The sequence below is a fragment of the Chlamydotis macqueenii genome, chromosome 3 (assembly GCF_036417535.1).
Source record: "Chlamydotis macqueenii isolate bChlMac1 chromosome 3, bChlMac1.mat, whole genome shotgun sequence".
Classification (NCBI taxonomy): Eukaryota; Metazoa; Chordata; class Aves; order Otidiformes; family Otididae; genus Chlamydotis; species Chlamydotis macqueenii.
Genome location: NC_141558.1, coordinates 27,169,185 through 27,193,994, shown reverse-complemented (window position 1 = coordinate 27,193,994; position 24,810 = coordinate 27,169,185). Strand labels below are relative to the sequence as shown.

At 37.5% G+C, this 24,810-nt stretch overlaps 1 protein-coding gene across 5 annotated transcripts in view; it reads left to right on the top strand.

The window, feature by feature from the left end:
• Positions 1-24,810, top strand: part of DST (dystonin) — a 310,564-nt gene that overhangs the window by 176,605 nt on the left and 109,149 nt on the right. For 3 of the 5 annotated variants that reach the window (XM_086743267.1, XM_086743269.1, XM_086743268.1), the window contains 7 exons: positions 1,170-1,332; positions 2,017-2,100; positions 2,196-2,303; positions 3,014-3,112; positions 14,409-14,543; positions 17,069-17,157; positions 17,827-17,962. In XM_086743267.1, the coding sequence (XP_086599393.1) occupies positions 1,170-1,332; positions 2,017-2,100; positions 2,196-2,303; positions 3,014-3,112; positions 14,409-14,543; positions 17,069-17,157; positions 17,827-17,962 (814 nt within the window). Of the gene's footprint in view, positions 1-1,169; positions 1,333-2,016; positions 2,101-2,195; positions 2,304-3,013; positions 3,113-4,713; positions 6,319-7,819; positions 10,592-11,163; positions 13,081-14,408; positions 14,544-17,068; positions 17,158-17,826; positions 17,963-19,037; positions 24,645-24,810 lie in introns of those variants that run through there. The other 2 variants (XM_086743270.1, XM_010126718.2) reach the window with 2 other exon arrangements.

Here is a 24,810-nt window from a genome sequence, read left to right as displayed (position 1 = left end):
TAGTTGTCTCTGTTTAATGTTGCTAGATGTTAGAAGGGAGATGTGCAAAAGCTGACTCATTTAAAGCTGATTGCAGAGCAACTAGCTTTAAATCCACTTTAAATCCATAACAGAATTTAAATGATGAAACAGTAGTTTTACGAGGTACTGAAGTGTCCTTATTTCTTCAGAGAGCAAATATGAACCACACACTGTCTTCACAGGGACATATCCTGAATTGAATATGCTGAAAAATGACTGTTAATACTTAGTGGCTTTTAGTGTAAATAGGACAGATTGTGGTAGTTGCAGCATGTAGCTGTAAACAAACTGCTTTCTGCAAATGTTCACTCTGCTACTTCCTAACAGCTTGACACTGATGATCATTATATGAAAAGGATGTACAAATATTGGCTGCAGTTATCATGATCCTTTCTCTTTTTCATGGTTATTAGCTTTAAAACATGCTTAAGTATGAAACCTGAGCAATATTATTTCCTTTGCTTGCTCTTTTTCAGTCTCCTATTGACATCTTGAGAACAACTCTAGTGCGATTCAAACTATTCAATCCAAATCAGACTATAAAAAGTTATTAAATAAGTGTGTTTATCCATAATCATGTGATGTCCTTTTCAGGTCAAAACTATGATTTAAAAATGGACTTACCCAACAGGATCAGTTACTTTCACCCATTAGAATATTTACAATTTTGGTTTTAGCGTAACTCCTGTTATTTTCTGTGAGGCACAGAGTATAGTGAGCTGCTGCTTAAGCACCAGTAAAGTGCTTTCCCTTCTTGATTCACATAACTCACATTTGAAATACTCTCACTTCTTATAACAGAATTGATTGCTGTTGCAGAGCCCTCCCTCTTGCTTAGGGATTCCTGTGCTCATGAAGTTACAAGTAGTTTAGCTCACTAATGAGGGATATATGCAGAATTTCTTCTGTCCTAGGATCTCTTCTGAGTGTCATTTGTGACAAATTAAAAGGTTTCTTCCAGCTGGGAATCTTGATGTTTGAGAATTTAATTTACTGTTTAGTTAGTGTTATTTTAGTATGTTTGTAGTGTGAGTTATAGCAGAGCTAAGGCGTCCAAAGCCTTTAAAGCTGTGTCTGGCTTAGTGTTGTACTTTTTGTCTTTTGCATTAATCATCTCTCCTTTGCCATATCTTCTAAAATAAAATCAGGTTGCGTGACTTAGAGGGTATTAATAAATCTCTGAAGTATTACAAAGATACTTACAATTCTTTGGACACGTGGATTCAACAAGTGGAAGATACTCAGCGAAAGATTCAAGAAATCCATCCTGAAAATAGCAAAGCATTGGCTAAACAGCTGAACCAACATAAGGTGGGAAAGGGATCTTGGTGTAGGAAAGCGCTACTTTAATGGCTGAAAAAGAATTAAAATATCTTTTGAACGCAGTCGTGTCAGTCATTTCTTGATGGGGAGTGCTTATGTCACTCAGCCCTTATTGTAAAATTCCAAATAATGACCAGCTTTTATGTTTTTAGTTTACAATGCAGATAACATCATTAATGTATCACTCACTGGTTATAGCCATTTTATAGACCACATTGTTTTGGTCTTCAAATCTGCAAGAAGAGCAAAACCTTAGAGAGTGCCTACAATTCTGGGCTCTCCTTATCACATTGTTTTTTTATTCAGTACTGCTCTTGGTAGTTACGGATGTAGCAATACTTTTGTGGAGGCAAAACTGAACTCAGCAATTCTCTCCTGCAAGAAGGAAATGCAGCTTAAATAAGAGACAGCGTAACAAATTATATGCATTAAGTGATATATTACTAATTTCTTTTCAAGTTCACTCACCAGCCATTGAACCTGGCAGGGTTTTTTCACTACTTCTGTAAACCTGACAAAGCCAGGACATGGGCTTGAGCATGTAATTACTTGTATACACATGGAAATTAGCATATTGTGTAAATGTCATGATGTTAGGAGGAGTAGAAATGCTAATAATCTTAAAAAGTTATCTTTATTACCATTATTAAGATGTAGATTCATATTTTACAGATGCTGGTTTCTGAGATTGAAATGAAACAAAGCAAAATAGATGAGTGCCAGAAGTATTCAGAACAATACTCAGCTGCTGTGAAGGTAATACATAACATTATACTTAGAATCTTTTTTTTTTTTTTTAGTGTCAGTATCATGTGGAATGCAATCATTTTGTGTATTTTCTCTTTTTACAGGACTATGAGTTGCAGACTATGACTTACAGAGCTATGGTTGACTCTCAACAAAAATCTCCAGTGAAACGCCGAAGAATGCAAAGCTCATCAGACTTCATTATTCAGGAGGTAAATGGGTTTCTTAAGACAGGAAAACATGGGTTTTTGAGTTTTGGCTTAAAACAGTAAATACAAGAATGGGATTTAGGATTTATTAGTAATGAAATTGGGTAACCCAAGCAAGATTATTTTTTTCTCCATAAATTTGTGGTATGATAAATATCCTATTGGTCATTATGCAGCATTTAGCTAATGAGATGGTATATTGCTGTTGATGAACAAAAGTCCCCCAAATTATAAAAAACTGTATGAGAAATGTACCTCAGTAAAACTGTTTAGAATTACCTCCGGGTTGGATCTTGAGCACAGTAAACAGAGGGGGTTTTCTTCTTTGCTGTAGTAAAGCTTGCCAGAGCTGGACATTTTGGCAGATTCCAAGGCAAATCAGCCTCCTTTTGGTGGGAAAGAGAAATCTGTTTCACTGATAACTTTTAGAAGGAGGAACTGTGACTGGCACTGCTTGTCCCTCTTATAACCTGTTTGTACAGGGGGGAAGAATCAAATGACTGTGAAGTCAAAACATTGTCTTCTGTTTCTTCTTCTTATGAATCTCATCATAGATCATTAGGATTTATCTGTGCAAGTGCACCCTGCTGATGGCATAAAAATCAGGATAGGTTCTAGAGTAATTTTTATAACGTCTTTGAAGGTTAATGGGTGTGTTTTCCTCTTTCTTCCCACCCACCCCACTTCACCACTCCGCATTTGTTTCTCTGCAGTTCATGGATTTACGGACTCGTTATACTGCCTTAGTGACCTTGATGACCCAATACATTAAGTTTGCAGGTGACTCTTTGAAAAGACTGGAAGAGGAAGAGGTAGGTCTTCCCTTGGCAGCCAACCAAGCAAAAAGAACAGCTAGGCAAACAGAGCAATATACCTGTTGGAATTATTCACAAAGTTAGCAGCAGATATGAAAGACTAAAATTTCTTATATCCTGCACTTTATACAGAAATTTAGGAGTGTTAAATTACACCATTATCATTCAGGTAAGCAAAATCCTATACCATCCATATATTTTACCAGTTTCTCCAACTAGAAGGATCATATGATTCACTGAGCTCTGATGGAGATGCAGTTACATACAGTACATTTTAATACTTTAATATTTAGGGCTTGATCTTTTGGATAAATGCAAGCATTAAGATGAGGAAGGGCAAACTTAATGTGCATGCTGCATTGGTACCCTATGTAGACCTTAATATTCCATAGTATGTGTTCTAGTCCTCAACATATAAGGGAGTTCTTTAAACAGGGAGATGCAATAGCAGTTTTTGACGTGCTTAGATTATTTTTTTTTTCCCTTCTACCTTTCTACTGTATTGATTCCTTGGGGTCAAAAGCATGTTATTTATGCTTAGCATTGAATCTTATTAACGAGAGTAGGTTACTGAAATTAGGCAGGCAAATTACTCTAAATACATACTTGATGCAGAATCAACCTTCCAAATAATTGAGAAAAAAATCCTTTTAAATTCTTTACTTTTTCTGGAAGTGTTTCTCTCTGAAAGAAATTGTATAATCGTTAAGAACTACAGTGTTTTAATATAATTACACAGTGCATATCTCTAAAATAATGCTTATATTAAATGTAGACCTGTAATTAATTGTGCCCATATTAATGTAGTCCTATATAAATGATATAAAATTGGACAACACTCTCATAAGGGTATACATTTTAATGTTACTACAGGAAAAAAAATCAGAGCTCTTAAACAAATGTTATGTAATTCTGGTGCTGGCTTTGTCTTTGTTGGCTTTTCTTGCTCTTGAATACCTCTGGGCAAACTGTAACTCTGACAGCATGGATCTTTGTGCATCATGAAGTGGTGGAGCATATGGATGGAAATAGATAATGTTTGTTGATAAGTAGCCATTATAACTGAGGATTTAGTGTGACTAATAATGCTAACAGTATCAAGGATAAAAAGTGAAAAAAACCCTAAGAATTGAAACAAGGATCAAGAAACCTGTGAATGCCAGTAGGCTTCACATTCTTCAAGAGCAAATGGAATCTTTTAAACTCTTTCGAGTTTCAGTCTGCTCTGAATCTCCAGCACTGCTTCTTTGGATATCAGACACCCCACATCTTCCATCCTCCTCCGCTTTCCGACAGCCTTCTAAATCTTTGATAGCTTATTTGAAGATAACCTAAGTAGATTTCCAGTCTCAAAATTATTTGATGGGTTTTTTCTTCGTAATCTGGGTAGTGAATCAGAAAATGAATAATCCCTTTCAAAGGAGAAATGATAATTTTTTTCTTCCTGGATCAGACCTCTGAAGTCTGTGATTGTTCTAAGCATTTCTTCCATGCCAATCTTTCTTTCTAACTCTCAGTAATGGCATTAAGAATGCATAAGGAAAAAATAAGATACATTCCGTGATATCTCAGTTTAATCCATGTGCTGTTATGCTTAGACCTTACCAGAAGAGAGTGAACTCCAGCAACCTGTGGAGTCAACTGAAGTCTTTCAATGTTTGGGATGTAATGAAGCTGTTGAATTCAGAGAGGATAACACACCTAATGAAAGCATGATGGATGTGGACTATTTGCAGAAAGATAACTCTTCCAGTAAACCTAACCGCACAGAAAATAAATTCAAAATTGACAGCAGAAAATTAGATGTACACAGATATGATGAAATCAAAACTGATAGAACGTTAAAGCAATTTTTAAGTTTCCAGGGTCAAGAAAGTAGCAATAGTGGCAACAGAGAAAATAAGCTACACACAGAGCAAGATAATTTAATAGGTTTTGGTAATCAGAATAAAGAAGAAGAAAATGGTAGAAAAGATTGCTTTGTTTCAGCTGAGATTTGTGTGAGTGTGAGTAACGATTCTGGTGAAATGTTAAATGAGCAAATTGTTAATGGAGACAGACAGGAAACAGGAGGAGTATCAAAGATGTTGCCTGAAGTGGAAATGATACACAAAACCGCAGGAAAAAAATTTTCAAGAAGGGCAAGGAGTGATGTTTCAACAAAGGAAGAATGTGAGATGCAATCAGAAACTAGGTCTGAGCTAACAAGGAAGAAAGTTGAAGTTACTCCAAAAAGTCGAAAGCGGGCCCTGGATATCAGCGCTTACAAGAAGCAACGTTTTTCACCAAGAACTCATCTTGAATGTCAGGGTAAAGAACATTGCTTTACAGAAAGTAATAGCCATAATACTTTAAATTCTGAAGACAGAGAGTTTCAAGTGTGTGGTGAAAAAGGCGATGCTGTCTCAGGTGTAAGGGATGCAACACCTGCAAAGAACGTTGCATGCCCTTTCAGAGAGCTGGTAGTGCACAACGGAAGTGAAAAAACAAAATTAAATTTGCAATCTGTGAGCGAGCCAGGCATTTCTGCTAGTGTTGAAAGGGAAACAAACGAATTGCACAGAGCATCTCTGGATAAAAGTTACTTCATAGCAGAAAACAAAGTCCTAGAAAAAACAAATTTAAGTCCAAATGAAGCCAAGAGTACAATGCAAGAAATTGTAACTGTTTCTTCAGGAAATATTTCAGAGAATCAGTATGCAGCAAAAGCCTCTGAGTCTCATTCATTAGATTTTGAAGTGTCACCAGTGCGGAGTGATCCAAGTTTAGGTACAGAATTGTTATGTAATGCTGGTGACTTAAATGCAAATACAGCCCTCTCAGAAATGATTTCTGCAGGAGAAAATTATTTTCCATTACCAGGACATGAATTAGCAAAAAAACTTTTGAGTCATGATGAGAAAGGAAGTGAGAAGAAAATATCACAGGGGAAAATCTGTGATTTGGACAACATAAATATAAGCAGGAAGAAGTGGAGTGGAGAAGAGAGGTTAGAACAGGGTCAGAAATGTAAAGATTTATTGCTAGTTGCAGAAATGGACAATGGAGTTAAGGGTCACAGCACAAAGGCACCTGGAAAAAACACTGATGTCCAGAAAATATTCTGTGAAAAAACAGGTGGAAAAGCCTCACTTGAAAAAAAAGAAAAGCAAAAAAAAAGACACGATGATAATGAAGAGAAAAGAAGCACAACTGTTACTAAGGTACCCGAGTTATTATGCAATGCAAATGAAAGAGTTAACTTAAGAATGATTCTAAACCAATCTAAATCAACATTTCAATCTCAAAATATGTCGAGGTCAAGTGATTTAAAGTTGATTGACTGTAACTTAAACAATGAATATGCTAATGATACTAATTGCATTTTGAGATACATACATTTTAAAGATTCTTATAAATTCATTTTTGTTTATTTTGTATTACTATCTAATTACCATCCTTTTCTGCACCCAGCTCATGCTCAGACATATTGATTAAAAATAATGAAAGCTAACAAGACATAGTTTGTGACTGTACCTCTATTTTTATTTTTTCTTTTTCAAGCATAGTACATTAGATTTTGTGTCTGTGGAAGCATAGTAGGAGATCTGTTAAGAAACCAATTTAAACGCTTTGTATCTGTTGGGATCTGTTCAAAATTGTGACACAAGGGAAATATGGAGAGGAATTGGAGAAGCTGCCTTTGCATTAGCCTTTTAGGAAATAAGTTTAATATATCATATGAAAAATCAAGTAAATCTGGTAAATTTGAACTAAACTGACATTTTATCTAATTGAAAATGGTGCTATAGTTACTCTTCATGCCATGTTTGTATGGTCACAGGAATATAGGTATGTTCTTACTTCCTATTAGCTCACGTTTGGTAACTAATGCCTTAAAAATGCTAATGAAGACAAGGTATGTATGGTTTCAACTATATTATTACTGGTGAATACACATCTTGCTTGTAAGAGTTTCTCTTGATCTGCCAACATGGAGGCTACTAGCCTTCTGGTTTTCACTAGGATGTTCCTAATTACCATGTTTATACTTCTAATTGTGTCTACACTGCAGAGCAGCTGTGCTCTTACCAGTCCCCTAGCTAAGCCAGTGGAGGCATTTGGGCTGTGGAGCACACCACGGAGCATAGATGTATTGGGATTTTCTCTCTCAATTTTTTTCTTTTTTTCTTCTTTTTTATTTCTCTTTCTGGAGCTGATGTATCTTACCTCTAGCTCTAGATACTATTTCTTTTCTTGGAGGGGATTTCCAAACTTCTTGTGTGCTATTTTTGCTTGCAAGCATAAAATCCTTCTTCCAGTTCCTGCTGAACTGATCCAGAAATGCTAGGCCGCTTTCTCCTTGGGAATTCTTGCACATAGTGTTTGACTCACTGTTTACTCTACCTGTTTGGGGACAAAAGCATACGCAAGCTGTTGTTTGACACTGCTTACTGCTAAGAGGCATCTGACTGAAGGAGAGGCTTCAAGACTTTTTGCTTTGTGGATGTCTTTGTGAACGGTTTCTTCTTTGGCTAATGATAACTTCCTGAAGCTTGCTGTATCAAGAGAAGGTGATGGTGGCGGGAACTGCTCATCCTACTTTCTGGATGTACTATGTATATATATAAGTAAGTATTTTCTGCTCTGCTTTTTAAAGAGCCTAACATGTTTCATATGCTGTATTGCAAAAAATACATTGCAGTTTGTCTCGTTCTTTTACAGATTTTAAAGAATAAGGAAGCATCAGTGCGTGAGGCGTATTCAGTTCTAATGGCACAGCAAAATAGCACAATTGATGAGAACAGAAAACTCATGGGAAAGGTAAAAACACTTGAGGATATGTTGGAAGATATGAAGAAACAAAAATTCCAAGTGGAGCAGGAGCTTCCTAAAGTGAGGGAAGCTGCAGAAAAAGAGCGGAAGAGGCAGCAAAAAGACATGGAAGAGATCTGTCTTCAGAAGACCAAGGCTGAGCAAGAGGCAAAGCAGTGTCGTATAGACCTAGAGAGCATTGAGAAAGAGAAAGCGGATGCAGAGCAGGAGTTGGAGTGTGTAAGGCAGCTCATTTTTCAGGCAGAGGCTCAAAGAAGTATATTGGAAGAAAACCTTCGTGCTTTTCGAAATCAAATAGAAGAAAGCACCTTTACCAGAAGAAACCTTGAAGAGCTTCTAAGAAGAAAAGATACTAATCTTCATGATTTAGAGCAACAAAAAAAAGCCTTGATACAGGAGATGAAGAAAAAATCAGAAGGAGAGGAGAAACTTATGAAACTGATAAAGCAGATGGAACAAGATCTTGAATTTAAGTGGAATCTATCAGAAATAAAGCTGCAGGAAAAAGAGAAAACTGAAGCCAGAGGGAAGGTTGTTGAAGGTGGGTACTCTGTAACTAGAGAAACTTCCCTCCCAACTTTTGTGGCTGGGCAGGGCAGACAGTGTAGGACTGATTCTGAAATTGCAAGTTTCCAGAAGAAACAAGAAGCAAAAAAAGTAGAAGAGCTTAAACGGAAGATAGATGAGCTAACCCTTGCTAACCAAAAAGCTGATAAAACTATTAAAGACCTGAAATATGAACTGAATGAAATTGAGCTTCAGAAATCGTCAACAGAAGAAAAGTCTCGTTTATTAAAAGAAAAACTAGATAAAGTCAATAGTGAACTTAAATGTCTAAAAATTAAGTTGGAGGAAAAAGACCAAGTAGAGCAGGGATATTTGCAGCAGTTGAAAGAATTGGACAAGCAGTTACATAGAACCACAGGTAAAGCTGAAGAAGTGATGCAAGAAGCTATAGATCTTAAGAAAATTAAGATGAATTATCAGGAGGAGCTGAAATCTGTTCAGCAAGAAAAGACACAGCTGAAAAGAGAAGTAGAGGAATTAACTAGATCACAAACAAAAACTGAAGTCACTATCAAACATTTAAATTCACAAATCAGTTGTCTTCAAAAAGAGAAGCTGGCAGCTGAACACAGAATACAGTCATGCAAAGGAGAAGCAAATAATCTTCAAGACCAATATAAGAAAATTCAAGAACAATTGCTTCAAAAAACAAAAGTAGAGAAGGAAAGCCAGCAGGAAATTCAGATGCTGAAGAATGAATTGGCTAAAAGTAATCAGGTGTCAGAAACATTGAAACGAAAGATAGAGGACCTTAATAAATGGAATACTGAAACAAAACTACAGATGAAGCAAATTCAGTGTGAATCAGAGAAGATAACTTTGGAAAAAGAGAGTATTCAGAGGAAAAATGATGCATTAAAAGCCCTAGCAGATGGTTTCAAAGAGCAACTGCGTACAACAAATGAACAATTGCACAAGCAAACAATAATTGAGCAAGAATTCATATGTAAAATCAAAAGCCTAGAAGCTGATCTAGCAAAAACAAAAGACTTAGCTAGTGAATATAAGCAAAAATGTGATAAACAAACTGCTTCCACCCTAACCATTGACCAGGAAGTTAAAAGTCTAACTGCCCAAATGAATGCTCTAAGTATGGAAAAGAGAGTGAACGAGCAGAAGATACAGCTACAACAAGCTCATATACAAGAGCTAAGTAGTAAATTAAAGAAATTACAGGATGAACTCCATCAGAAGACTCTGGATGAACAAATGGCACACAAGAAGATGATTCTGTTTCAGGAAGAATCCATTAAGTTTAAACATTCTGCAGAGGAATTTAGGAAAAAAGTTGAAAAATTACTAGAATCCCATAGCATCACAGAAAAAGACATTTCTGGCATAAAACTTGAATGTATTGCTCTTCAGCAGGAAAAGCATATGGCTGAGGAAAACATCATGTTGTACAAGATACAAATGGAAGATCTGCAAGAAAGGCTTAAAAAATGTCATGAACAGCTACAGCAAGGGAAGCGGGCTGAAATGGATTATCACCAGAAGTGCAGGAAACTTGAGGAAGAATTGGAAGCACAGAAGCGCACAGTTGAGAGCTTGAAACAGAAAATGGACCTACAGGTCAAGGAGAGCGAACACAGGTTTCTTCTGTTTCAGAATGAAGTTCAGCAAAATAATAAACTCCAAGAATCTGGATTTAAATTGAACTGTGAGAGAAGAGGGAATGATTTTGGTTACCTGAGTGACACTGCAACTAGAGAATTTGAATACCTTCCTACACGTGCGAAACCTGGCTCGCCTTTGTTAAGGCAGAAACAGGAGAAACCAGGTTTTAAATCTGATCAAATACAAGAAAATACATTGTACGTGAGTGCTGGTGATACAGTACCAAGAGAGGTGCAGTTCCAGATGTCAAGAATAAACCAATCACTAGAAGAAGATGCAAGCCCGCAAACTTTTACAGAGTTTGTTTCTCAGACAAGTACACAGTTCCAGATAACTTTTGACAAAGCAAGCCAAATCTCTGGAACATCTGAAAGGGACAAATTGGGAAACAGGAACCTGCACAGTTCCAGACAAACTATTAGACATGGAGAAGACGTGAAACATGAAATAGGAGTAGTAAAACTGCATCCCTTGGAGGTACACGCTATGTTTTGTGAGAGTTTGCCTTCCTAGTGCTGGTTTTTACTATTCTATTTTTTTTGTTTGGTTGGTTTTAATTTTGCTTTATCACTATTCTCTATTCTCTTTCTAATGTTTCTTATGTTCTTACCTTGGTGAAGGGGACACCTTCATTCTTACATGACACAAGAAGCTTTTCTTTAGACCTTTGTAGCAGACTTGTTAATATTTAAGAAACACGCTATTTTAAAAATTTGTATTGGAGATAGGAATTCACATACACCGTTGTATCATTATTGGTCAAAATAAAGTTTGATCAACGCCACTAAGTTCATATAGTAACAAACAACAGTTATTGTTGCTTAGTCTAGTCATATTTCTCTTACTGAATAAATATTTGAAATGGCAAATGCATTTTAAAAGTAGCTATCTATATTTCTCTGCTCTCTAATGCTAGTAGTGGTTCTCCTTTCTGACTTACATTGAAGTTCTCCCTTTTGTTCCTCTGGTGCTGGATTTAGGAGTGAATTATGTACAGCATAGTTCTGCAAATGTATTTCTCACTGTGTCAAAAAAATTCCTGTTTACAGATAGTGAAGAACAAGCAGTATGACATGCATGTTGAAGTTACAACATTAAACCAAGAAAATGACAAGACTTTTGGTAATGAAGAGAGAATGTTTGAGGGATACAAAGCATCCGAAGGGTTTAGGAGAGAAGACTTTGCAAAGACGAGCTCTTTCTTAGGGGAAGAGATTTTGAAAACTGTTGATGATGCAACTCAGTTGGAATATTTTACAGAGGAATATGATGATATTAAATTTCAAGGTCTCCGACATGATGTAACTGCCAGACAGTTGATCGAAGTTAAACTTCTAGACAGGCTTACAGTTGAACAGCTCCGTTCAGGGCAGAAGGCTATTGAAGAAGTTCAGAAAAGTCTTGAAAAATTTTTAACTAAACCTACAGCTATAGCTGGGCTGTACCTTGAATCCAGCAAAGAGATACTCTCTTTTGCTTCTGCAGCAAAGAGAAGAATAATAGGAAAAGCATTGGCAGTAGCGTTTTTAGAGGCCGAAGCAGCAACTGGTTTCATCATTGACCCCACAACAGGTCAGAAATTCTCTGTTGATGATTCGATTGTTAGAGGGCTTGCAGATAATGAATTCAAGAGTAGACTGCTTGAGGCAGAGAAAGCTGTTTTGGGCTATTGCTCTTCTGGGAAAGTGATCTCTGTGTATCAGGCTATTGAAGCTCGACTCTTAGAAAGACAAAAAGGTAAAAATATCCTTGAGGCTCAAATTGCAAGTGGAGGGGTCATTGATCCTGTAAGAAGTGTTCGTGTACCTCCAGAAACCGCCGTGCAGCTTGGCTTGCTTAATAACACAATTCTAAAATTTTTGCATGAGCCTTCTAGTAATGCAAAATGTTTTCACAATCCAAATAACAGGAAAGCAATGTACTACTGTGATTTGCTGAAAATGTGTTTGTTCAGTGTAAGCAGTAAATGCTTTCTGCTTCCATTTGGTGAAAGGAAAATAAGCAGTCCATCAGCAGAGAAAAGTCATAAAATTTCTGTAGTAGATGTTGAAACAGGAGCTGAAATGACTTCCTATGAGGCTTATCAAAAAAGTTATGTTGATAAAGCTACATATCTTGAGCTTTCAAAACAGGAATTTGATTGGAAGGAGTCTACATATTTTGACTCTACTGGCAATTCTTTTCTTTTGCTTACAGATCTTAAAACCGGTGTACAGTTCGATATCGAGGAGACCTTAAATCAGGGTAGAATTGACAGAGCATTAGTCAATAAATATAAGGAGGGTTTAATCACAGCTGATGAGTTTGGTGATATTATAGTTAGCAGTTCACAGACAAATAAAGATTTAAACAGTCCTGTTGCAGGGTTCTGGCTTTCTGAAACCAATGAAAGAATTCCAGTCTTAAAAGCCTCACGGAAAAACTTAATAGATAGAGTTACTGCCCTCCGATGTCTTGAAGCTCAGGTTAGTACAGGAGGCATAATTGATCCATTTACTGGGAAAAAGTACAGTGTTTCAGAAGCTTTGCAAAGGGAGTTAATTGATGATGGTTGTGCCAAGCAAATCCAGCAGTGTGAACTGATCTTTACTGGGATCATGCACCCTGTAAGGAACACAGTTATGTCAGCTGTTGAAGCTATGCGTTTAAATGTTGTAGACAAAGACCTGGGCATGCGCTGCCTGCAGTATCAGTACTTGACTGGTGGGTTGATAGATCCAAAGTCCCATTCCAGATTAACAATGGAAGATGCAATCAAGAATGGTATTATTGATGCTGGCACAGCTACAAAGATGAAAGATGAAAAATTGTATGGTAAAGTTATAACATGCCCCAAAACAAAGAAGAAGTTAACCTACAAAGAAGCTTTAGAGAGAGCTGTTTTTGATTGGCACACTGGGCTGCGATTGTTGGAAGCAGCTCAGCCCATGAAAACTGGCATTTCCAGTCTTTACTATAGTTCATAATGGAACAAAGATAGTAGTGCTCGTTTTGGGGCCTGCTTTAAAACCATTGAAGTCAAGGAAAAGATCTATGATGGCATTTATGGAAAATCATAAATGATGTTTTTTAATTTAATAATGAGTTCAAACCACTAATTAGTGTAAACGACTAAAACTGGAAGTAGATATTACTCATTACAAAGTTGAAATTTATAGAAAGGCATATTCATTACTTCCAACTGCAGAGTATGTGGATCTTTTCCTAGAGGCCTTGTCTGACATTGTCTACATGTAGGTTGTGTAAATTAGAAGTTATATTGAGGTTAGTGAAGTTAAGATTAGTGCAAAATGGGTAGATTAAGGTGAGACAAGAATCAGATTCTTATATTGAAAATTGAAAGGGATTGCCCGTTTTGTGAATTAAGACAGTGCAGTATTTCATGTGACCTGATACTTAATACTACTTGCAGATATCATGTGTTTTACAAAAGTGGCAATAAAGTATACAAAGTTCAGTCTGCAGTCCAGTAAACACGTATGCATAAGTAATTTTTACAACACTGATATTTCATTAATTTTAGTGGGCTATTCACATGATAAAGTTACGTATCTTTTTTTTTTTTAAGAATCATTTTCATGCTCTAGTAGGACAATAAATCACAATTACATATCAAATTAAAAAAAAACCATTGAAATATAATGTCTTCATTTTCACTTGTGATACATGGAAGGGCTTAAGCATGTTTTATAAGTATTGATAAATTTCAAACTACTAATGCGTTGTACTGCTATAAAAAGAAATATATTCTCCTGTGCAGAAAAAAGATTAAATGTCTCAGTATTTTACTTTTATTGTTCTTGTTCTGTAGACATAAAAGCAATGTATTCTTCTTAATTGTAATTTAGTAATCCATGTGCATAGATTGCAAAATACTGATATCCTATGCTGGCTGTACATATCCACACCTGAAGGTAATGCAAAGGCAGCAATTCAAAGATACTTTATATGCAAGTATTTAGATTTTATCTGCTGAGTGGTGGCTGGGAAGTTATGCTTTTTCTTAATATAAGTCATTTTATAATGAATGTACATCTGTATGAATAAGCACCAGAATCATAATTACAAATCATTTGAAGAATTACTTTGTTAATGTCTATAATTGTGTGGCATATTATTTCCTACATCCAAGTGTCATAGTAATGCATGTGGTGGTAAATAAAAACTAATCACTTTATGTTTATGTGACAAATATTACCATTGTGCTAGAATTTTGTGTTTCTATGGACATTAATGTTAAATATTCCAACAATTTACATTTACATGTTTTTTTACAATTCATGATGCTCATCAGAAATCAATGGAAGAAGAAAAGAAGGAACATGTTGAGAAAGCTGGGGACTTACTGAAATGGGTGTCAAACCTCAGCAAGACACTTAGCAAGGAAGAAGGAGAAAAAGCTGAAAAGACAGATTTGCCTAAGCAGCAGGTACACAGATGTCTTTTGGTAAAATACCACTTCCTCCTTTTAGCTTTTTGTGTTGATTAAAATGACAAAATATTACGTAGATACTTTTTTTCCCGTTCCAAATCACCATCCACATTTTACTAAAGATGTGATTTCACATTTGATTGTAAGTGGAGAGTTGGGTAAATGAACATCAATGTGTAGGGACACAAACATGTTACTAAGGAGGAAGTGCAAGTTGCTTTTTACAGGCCTGGTGTGTGACATATTCTGACACTGCAAAATGTCAGTTTAGACATTTTAGACCCTGCACACTGTAACTCAGCCTTTGTAGAGGGACAGCACATCCTGGCAGGACAGCACTTTGTAGGTCTGCCGCCTTGTCCAGTGAATAAGTCTGGTAACTTCTACCCTGGCACCAGGAAAGAGGAACTTGGCAGGAGGTGTCTGAGCACCAGATTTCTTTTTGTTTGCTTTTAAAAAGTTATTCTGAGGGATCCTCTTACGGGATAGTCAAAGCGGCTGTCAGGAAATATAGCAGGTGCTGACTGAGCCCTCTGTTTTATCACACTAATCCACAAGCTGCTGGAGTGGCCTGTTGTCATGTACAGTTGTAACTGACCATAAATTTCCATCTGTGAAGTTCCCTGTAATTTTCTCACAGCTCCCCTCTTAGGCTTGTCCCACAAAATATCTTAGTAACACCTAAGAAGATTTCAGTAGGTGAAGATCTGCCTGCACACTGAGCAGCAGAGGGACGGAGTGGTCCACATCCCTCAGTACAGGGCTAGAAGCGTGGTCATGCAGACATGATTTTGGCCCTCCTGGCAGCCTCTTCCTGCGTTTTTGCATACTCTTTGGCCCTCCTGGCATACTCTTCCTGCTCATGCATACTGGTGCCAGTTAGAGCCACTGGAGCAGCATGTGCATAAGTCAAGCTGGCTGTCGGGCAGGTCGGCAGTCCTGCAGTCCCAATGGGTGCTGGTCCCAGTGCGCTGCTTGTTTGTAGAGGACCAGTGCTAGTTCTGTCACTGGGTTTGTCTCTGTATCTATAGGAGGAGGTAAGCTTGTATTGATTCGAGCATGTTTATTGGTAAATCACTAATAGTTAGGATCAGGATTTGCATAAACATTCAACACTGATCTTTTTCTGCCCTTGTTAATGGCAACAGTGCAAACTTTTGTCGGCATTGGGCCAGCACTCAACTCCCTAGAGCATCTCAGCTTACCACAGCAACTGTGGCTGGCATGTTCCCCATCCAGCCTAAGCCCTCAGCAAGTAACCTGTTAGTTAGCTACATTGGCTTCTTCCAGCCTGTGGGAGATGGATGTATGCTGAGGGTGTTTCCTTTCCTTGTGAAACAGCCCGATGAAGTAGTGTCACCTTCTGAGGTTGCTGGTTTTGTGTCTCTGTTCACTAGCACAGGTGCCTTGACAACTTTTGTAGAAACATGTAGATGAGTGATTTGATAGCTAATGTTAGCTGAAGTATGTTTCACACAGTGGTCTGGGGCTGCTGTGGGGTATAGCTGTGGAGTCGGTGGAGAAGCTGGTGCCAGGAATGACAGGACACACACAGCAGCTGCGGCGATGCCAGTTCTCTGAACAAAGTGAAGCTAATGACCCCACCTGCTACCTCAGCCTGCTCACGTTGCCTTCTTGTGTAGTGTTTACAGTACTTGCTCTCTTGGTTTCTGTCCAAGCAGCACAAGTGGTGGGATTGTGGCTTGCTGGAGGTGATTGCAAAGGGAGGCTCTGTTCAAAATGAGTGATGCACATAGGGACAGAATTGGTTGTGTCCAGACCCAGGTGAATGCAGTGCCCAAGCTCCTTGCTGGAGTTCTATTAGTGCCGACATTAAGCATATCTTGGGCTTGTTAATGAAGTCTCCCTTTTGATGCTTTGCCTTAATTTATCCAAATTCGTCCTTTTCTCTGAAGAGACTGCAGGCAGTTTCTCAGAAAAGTTAGATTAAATTCTTGCAAGTTCCTCTGCCAGAACAAGTGCTTTAGTGGTGATGCCATAGAAATGATAGCAGGAAGAATAGGAATAAGTAATTAATATTTTCCAAGTGTCAGATACTGCATTTGTCTCCATCATTGAATTTCATGAAGGTTTGTGGCCTTCTGTTATGTTTTTTTAAAAAGTTGTTATTTCTTGTCTTTGTGAGCAACTTCTGGAACATAACCATTGTATGCGTATTTTTATTAAAACTGCTTTAAATTGTCCCAACTATAACAAGTGGTTTAATTTGTTAATTGGTTCATTAGTTAATTTTCAAACAAATAACATTTTAAAATAAATTCTGTCTCACTCAATAGTTTTCTAATACAAATGGCTTATTTGACCAAAAGGCATAGCACAACTTACCCATATAAGAGATACAGTTACATAGTAAATAATATTACTCTAAGAACAGCTGGTATTTAAAAAAAAAAATAAAGTTCTAACAGTGTTGAGTTTAGTCCTAGATAGAAATACGATGTTGGTTGTTTGTTTTTATATTTGTGCATATTTAACCTGAACACAGGTTGTTTATTTTTCAGATTTCCCTGGATGAAATGTCAACCAAGAAAGAGCAAATAGCTGAAGCTCTGCAGACTACTCAGTCATTTTTAGCTAAGCACAGCGACAAGTATGCCAATTTTTATTTTTCAAATAATGTCAATAAATTGAATCAGTACATACTGTTTGCTTAAAAAGAAATCATATCCTCATCTGACAGTTCAGATTACATTTCACTACAAATATGTCAGTTTTTTTCATTAATTTTATAATTTTGTCTTCCTATTTAGGGAAGCTTGGTGCAGATTTGTTACTTTCAAGAATTTGTCTAGGTTTATATACCTCTGGTTAGCTTAAAAAACATAGTAATTTTCATTTGAAGTCAAAATAATTGACAAATCAGTAGTAAATTAGTACTTGAAATGTATGTCACAAGTTTGTTTAATCTGTATCTGAAATCAGACTGTGTAAGATACTAAATTGCTGAGATACCTCATGATTCCTTGCTAGCTATGTTACCTGTCTTGACTGGTGATCCTTAGACAAAGGCACATGAAAATGTTAAATGCTTTAGTGTGTATGAATGTAAATTCTACATTAATGTAGCTTCTTTTCCTGGAATGACTACAAGCAGATTGTAGCTTTCTTGGACATCCTTGTAATTAGGCTATATTTATGTCAGACTACTTTTCCAATTTCCTCTCTTGCTTTTTAAAGTAAAGGTAAGCAGATCACTCCCTGCAGAATACAAATTATTCAAAGAGATCTCCTTCTTCTGTTTTTGTTTTTTTCTTAATAGAATGACAGATGAAGAGAGAAATGAAATGGAAAAGCAAGTCAGATCCCTCCAGGACAGCTACAGCTTGCTATCCAATGAAGCTTTGAAGCAGCTGCAGGAAGCACAGTATCTGGCTGACGAAAAGATGGAAGAAAAGGTAACAAGATTGAAGCTTACATTTCAGTCTCTTTTGAGATTTACTGCATGGTTTTGGAACCACACATGATCAGTAAAAGAAGCAGCTGCAATTAACAGCGTGTAAAGGAACTTGAGATTTAATTGACTGAAGGTTTTGTGTATTTGCTATGGAATACTGTGTGTGAACTTACCTGTGCATTCGAACATTCTGCTCATCAGATTTTTTTTTTTGTGGAAAGTCTTAATAATGTGTGCCTTGCATGAAGAAAGATAAACAGATCATTCATCTCTTAACTCTTCTCTTGAAAGCCATTCTTTGACTGCTAGATAAGTCTGTGTTTCTGCTGCAAAAATGACACCATAAAATAACATGTTAATCTCTCCCATGTATCACTCAGAAATGTCCTAGAAGAGATCTACTCTCAGTTTTTCTTAATTTTTATCTGTATATGAAAATGGGAGTACCTGAGACACTACAAATACATTTGTTAATGGATCTTAATCTTAAGTATGGAATTCTCAAAAATTATGTTGCAAATGAGTGTTCTCATACACACAAAGAGGCAGTGTCTGTGTAATTAGTTCAGATAATGTTGCCAAACTGACTTCATGCTTTCCATGCAAACTAAATGCAATATTTGGTGCTAGAGTATCTGATTCGATATTGTTGAGCATATATACAGAAGTTCTGTATGCTGTAAACATGAATAGCATGGTTGTTTTCAATCACATACTGTTTCCAAATATTCTAATCTTTCACGACATTTAGAGCATGAAAATTTGCCTTTCAGGTATATGTTCTATTTGCTCCCTCTGCAATCATTTCTTCTATTGTCTTTCACTAACCCTATTTATGTATGCAAAGCATAGGTTTTCAATTCACAGATGCATGTTGATTTTAAATCTTTTATCACATCGTGTGCTGTTGAATGACTGACATAGATCACTTGCGCATTTGAGCTGCTAACATTCACAGCATTCCTCCAAGCATGGTAAGTACATGTTTTTATGCTTATAAAGCATTCAAATCAAAACAAAATTTAAAATATACAGTCTGAAAATAGTGATAGCGTTTCTTTTATATTCCTTTTTAGGTGAATAAAGTCATTGCTGGTGTCATTGACCAAACAACTGGAGAAGTCATTTCAGTCTTTCAGTCTATTTTAAAAGGTTTTCTTGACTATGACACTGGAATTAGATTGCTCGAGAATCAGCTGATCCTTTCTGGAATAATTTCTCCAGAATTAGGAGTATGTTATGATTTGGAAGAAGCTAAAGCTCATGCCTTAATCGATGAGCAGACTCTGTTGCAGTTGCAGGAATTAAGTAAGGCGAAGAAGCTTATTTCAGAATCATCGTTATCAAATCTTCCAGTTGTGTCAGCTTTAGAACAAGGGCTAATTTCAGAACCTTTGGCTATTAAAATTCTTGAAAATCAGCTTTTGAGTGGGTACTTGATTTTGCCATCTACTGGAGAAAACCTGACTTTGCAAAATGCTTTCCAGAGAAACCTGGTTTCTCCAACATTATATACAAAGCTTCTGGAAAGACAAGACACATGTAAAGATCTCATAGACCCCAACTCTGCTGAGAAGATTTCCCTTGAACAGATGGTTCGTAGAAGCATAATACATGAAAAAACAGGGTTAAGACTCTTACCTGTGAAACCACAAGAAAAAGGTATAATCACATTCAAATGTGGAAGGAAGATAACTATTTTAAGGGCAGCCCATGAAGGACTCATTGATCGGGAAACAATGTTCAGGCTGCTGGGTGCTCAATTAATGTCTGGAGGTATAATTGACCCTGACTCGGGGAAGCGAATGACTGTGGAAGAGGCCATGAGACAAGGGATGATAGATCAGGACACTGCTTGTGAGATCCTCACACATCAGGTTCGGACTGGTGGAATCCTTTCTCCAAATTCAGGACAACGCTTGACTGTTGATGAAGCTGTACAATGCAACTTAATATCATCTACCAGTGCACTGCTGGTATTAGAAGCACAGAGAGGCTTTGTTGGACTAATTTGGCCTCACACTGGTGAAATATTCCCCATATCAACTTTGCACCAAGAGATGATAACAAATGAGCTGGCAATCAAAATACTAAATGGTAGACAGAGAATAGCTGCACTTTACATTCCAGAAACTTGTGAAGTAGTCAGTCTAGATAAGGCTGCACAATCAGGAATAATAGACATCAATACTGTATCTGTTTTGACCAATGTGACTTTACCAGATAAAATGCCCAGTGTCGAAGAACTAGAGTCCCCTTGTAAAAATGCTGCAAAATGTTTATCCATGTATGAATTCCTGCCATCTGTATTTCATGACTGTGAGGAGGAGCATGAAGGTTCTGGCACAGAAGACCCTGTATGTCATAATTTAGATCAAGCTAAGAAATTATTCATATCTTATCTGATGGTAAATAGTTATATGGATGCAAACACGGGAGGAAGACTTTTATTATATGATGGACAACTGCAAGAAGCCATCAATATGTTGCTGGAAGGTGATGGTGCTGTGTACAGTGCCGGTGTGTCGGAAATGGAATTTAATGACAAATACATAAGCCTGAAAGGAATTAACCTGAAGTCATCTGGCAGTGTCCACTTTAATAATGTCACAGGCTGTGTTCAGGGTGATTTTTCAGAAGCTGAGAATACTTCTAATAACAAGAAATTAAATCAGTTTGAAGATTTTGGGAATTACATATCTTTACAGGGAGAAGTTCTCCATGTGTGTAGACCAGATGGTTGCAATGCTAGTGGTGCTGAGCAATCAGAATATACACAGGAGATGTTGTTAACTGACCCTGCAGAACTTAGAAATGTAGTCGGTAGCACTCAAAATTCCATAAACAGAAATGCACTCAGAGGTCTTTCGGAGGTTTCTGAGTGGACAGAACTGTGTAAGTGTAACAGTCAGAAGGCAAATTCAGGAAACAATGAAGGATATCTTCGGAATGACTCAAGTACAAATCTTATTTCAGAAGCAGAGAAAGAAGAAATGTATATGGCAGACAGTCTGGCTAATGAAAACAGGAATGATGAAACCTTACAAAATTCCTTGAGTGCGAATAATTTGTCAAATAATGAAACCTGGAGAGAGCTGGAAAGGGGCACAAAATACGGGCCTCACATATTGCAAGCTGACAATACCAGAATGGTACTGGATAACAGCGAGAGAGATGATTTTCAGAGCAGTCTTGGTCCATCCATCAGTGCGGATTCTGAATATAGACTTCCAGAAGAATTTGTTAGTCAATGTGGTGAGACACTACAGTTTGAAGACAATGAATATAGCAAGCAACCTCTACAGGACTCTGCTGGTGTACATAACAGGCCATCTGTAGAGGACTATATGTATGTATGTGGCAGGCCATCCTTGGAGGATTGTACTGATTTGCAGAGTAAGCTGTGTCTAGGAGACAGTGGAGACATGCACTGCAGGCCTTCATTGGATGGTGATACTGTTATACATGATGGACCATCTGTGAGCGACAGTAACAGCACAGCACAAAGGCTAACAGTAGAAGAAAGCAACCCTGCATTCAACAAGTTACTGCCGTGTGACAGTAGTTCTGACTCATCAATAGAAGGGAGTGGTGGCATCCCACTGTTTGAAAGTAACTGCTTGCAGCATGAATGTGGTGAGGTAGCCTCTGAAGATGACAGCTCTCAGTTTGATGATGATGATGATGATGCCTATGAAACACCTCAGATTGATGACGATGACAGTGATGTCTATGATACTCCACAAATTGATGATGATGATTCCTATGACACTCCTGAAGGCGATGATGGGTTTGATACCTTGCAGTTGGGGGATTACGATACACCAGAGCCAGAATTGTCTGGACCATCAGTTCCATCGGATTTTGTAGAGGAGAGGGGTGGTCTAATAGCCTTGAGAGAAGAGACCAGCTCTTTTCAAGAACTTACAACTAGTGCTGGAGAGAGTGTAGATCTGACAGGGCTACCTGAGCTTGTAAATACAGCTTCTGCAAGTACTGAAGCTATGGAAAGAATCCCTGAAGAGGAAAGGGAAAGAACAAGGAGCTTTGGAGAGAAGGAGCAAAAATTACTGGTTAATCTAGAGAGTGAAGGAAGAAAGGAGGGAGGCCTTAGTTCTTTATGGGAGATGTCTGAAGCAGAAGTACGAGACAGAAATGAGGGAGATGAAATGAAAGCGGAAAATGACTCCTATGAGGATGAATCTGAAGGTGCACAGGAGGAGGAAGATTATGAGGAGGATTATGATAGTTATGATGATTCTGACACTGATTCTGACAGCGATGAAGAAATCGATGTGTTTTATTCACATCATCAATGTATAAACAAAGGTGACCAGCTGTTAATTTCCTTAGGAGACGTAGAAAATAGCAATGAAAATAATCAGAATATTGATGACCATTGCTATTCTTTAGGCAGCAGGATAGGATATACTTTGCAGTTACAGTCTAACTATGAGAATGGCAAACTACCCTCAGGAAAATGTGAATCTGCATCAGATATTTCTGAGGAAAGATGTGTTGGTCTTACATGTACAAGTGAAGAAGACGGACAGCAGGAGACAGAAGATGAATACGGGACTTGTGTCAGAAGGACACACATGTCACAAGATACTACTGAGCCTATTCAGTCTGAAAATAGCTTTGACACTAAATGGACATCCTGTAAGAGTGAAGAAAATAATAAAACACAGCTTAAGATTCCAAGTTCTCAGCTTCTTGATGATACTGGGATATCTGACATTAGTTTAACAGCCTTCCTAATTACAAAGCAAGCTACTGATGATGATGAAAGTGCTCAGACAAATTTGCTTCTCTCAGAATGCTTTATTGGTAGTATGAATAAAAACAATAGTATCATGCCAATGTTACATTCAAATAATGGGCAAAGACAGAGAGAAGCAGAATTTGCAGAGGAAGAAGTATTAAATGATATGACTGGTATGGAACAACTAAAGGAAAGTTCAGCCCAAGTGGATAATAAATTGCCTATGGATATGCCTTATGTGAGTGATGGTGATAGTTCACTTAGTGACCAAATACATCCAGTCACCAGTTGGAAGCATGGTCAAATAGGAGGAGATTTTGAAGTTCTTACAGATAATAGAGTCAATATTATGGAGGAATGTGATATCATGGGGCTAAGTAACAGTCCCATTCAGATGGAAAGCCTTGGGGAAATATTTGATGCATCAGTAATTAAAGCTGATAGAGAAACTCCTGTTTCAAGTAAAGAAAAAGTAAATGTTGATCAGGCTTTGCTTGACATTGGAGGCGGTGCAAAATCCGATGACTTTAAGAGAGATTTTAACATTTCTGCCTCTTTAGAACGGTATACAACAGACGTAAAAGAAGACAGCCATTCAGAATTGGATAAAACTGAATCCTGTTGCTTTGAGGACAGGGAAAAAGGAAAAAAGGGTATACAGAATGAAAGGGATTTTCTGCTAAATACAGAAGAAATGCATTCAAGAGAGCTTAATACTTATTCTTTTCCCCTAACTGATACAGTGAAACCAAAGGAAATTAGCATAGCTAAAGAATCAGGGAGAGTTATCTGTCAAAATACTGACAAAAATTTTAAAGACTTTTCAGAAAACAAGAGCAGCAATGATAGTGAATTTTCCCCAATAAAAGCAGATGCTTTAGGAAGTATTGAGGATGCCAGAGAATCAGGGGATGGGAGTGAAGTGCTGCCTCCTAGGAGTCATACCCATACCACTGATGTTTCTTCTGCAATTCTGGGCATAGGGGCTGACTTGAATTATGATGCCCAGAAAAAAGATGAGACACTGAAAAACACAAAGGGAGAAAATTTCTTGGCCGGTGAGACTTCTTGCCTTGGAAGTGGTTTTGAAAAACAAATGTCCATGGAGTTGTTGCAAAAGGAAACAGAACCCTGCAAAGATTTTCAAGTAAAGGAAGGTATTTCACAATCATGGGAAATATCTGACACACGAGTGGAAGACTTAAAGAATATATTACAAAGGAAATTGAAAACTGGACATGTTTACTGCAAGCAGAAGGGTGAACCTCTAAGTTACTCCGATACCAAAATTTTAATGCAAAATTTACTTATGATGGTTAGAAGCACCCAGATTGGGAGTGACATATCTACTGGGTCAAATCTCAAGGAAATAAGCAGTGCTGTTAGAACTGCATTGATGGTTACCACACCGTGTACAGAGCCAAGGGACAGTGATGCTCTTTCATTACTTTGGCCTGATTGCAGGAGTCCTGATCTTCTTCGTGATATTCTGAAGCAGGAATCCTGCAAGCAAAAGATGGCTGATCCAGATGAAAGGAAGAGTGAAACAGATGTGAAAACTCCTGTTCCAAAACTTACTACTTCTGAACTTCTGGAGATATTTCATATCTCGCCTGGAGATGAAAGTAAAAGCAAGTTAGAGGAGCTGATAAGTGGTTTGCTTATGAGCTCACAGGTTGCTGGTATCACCACAGAACATGAGGGTAAAGGCAAAGTAGATGGGCCTTGTACTCTTTTCTCAACAGAACAATCTGAGTTTGGATCAGAAATTGCTAAAGAGAAAACATTGGCAGATGACGCAGCCGTTGCTTGGAAGAGCGACCAGGAGCATGGGAAGACAGACTGCCTGGCCGAAGGCTTCACTGAGCCTGTTTTCAAAACAGAAGAAGCAATCCTGGAAGATACCCCCACTAGCACGGTAAGTAACAACAGCTGTTATGTGCTACGTGTCCTATGTTAAAGGAATTGCATTAATCCTTCTGAGTGCTGGAGAGAATAATTAAACTGGAAAAATGGTTGAAAAATTAAATTATAAATTTAAAATAAATTATAATTAAAACAAGGACTTTTATTACTTATTTTAA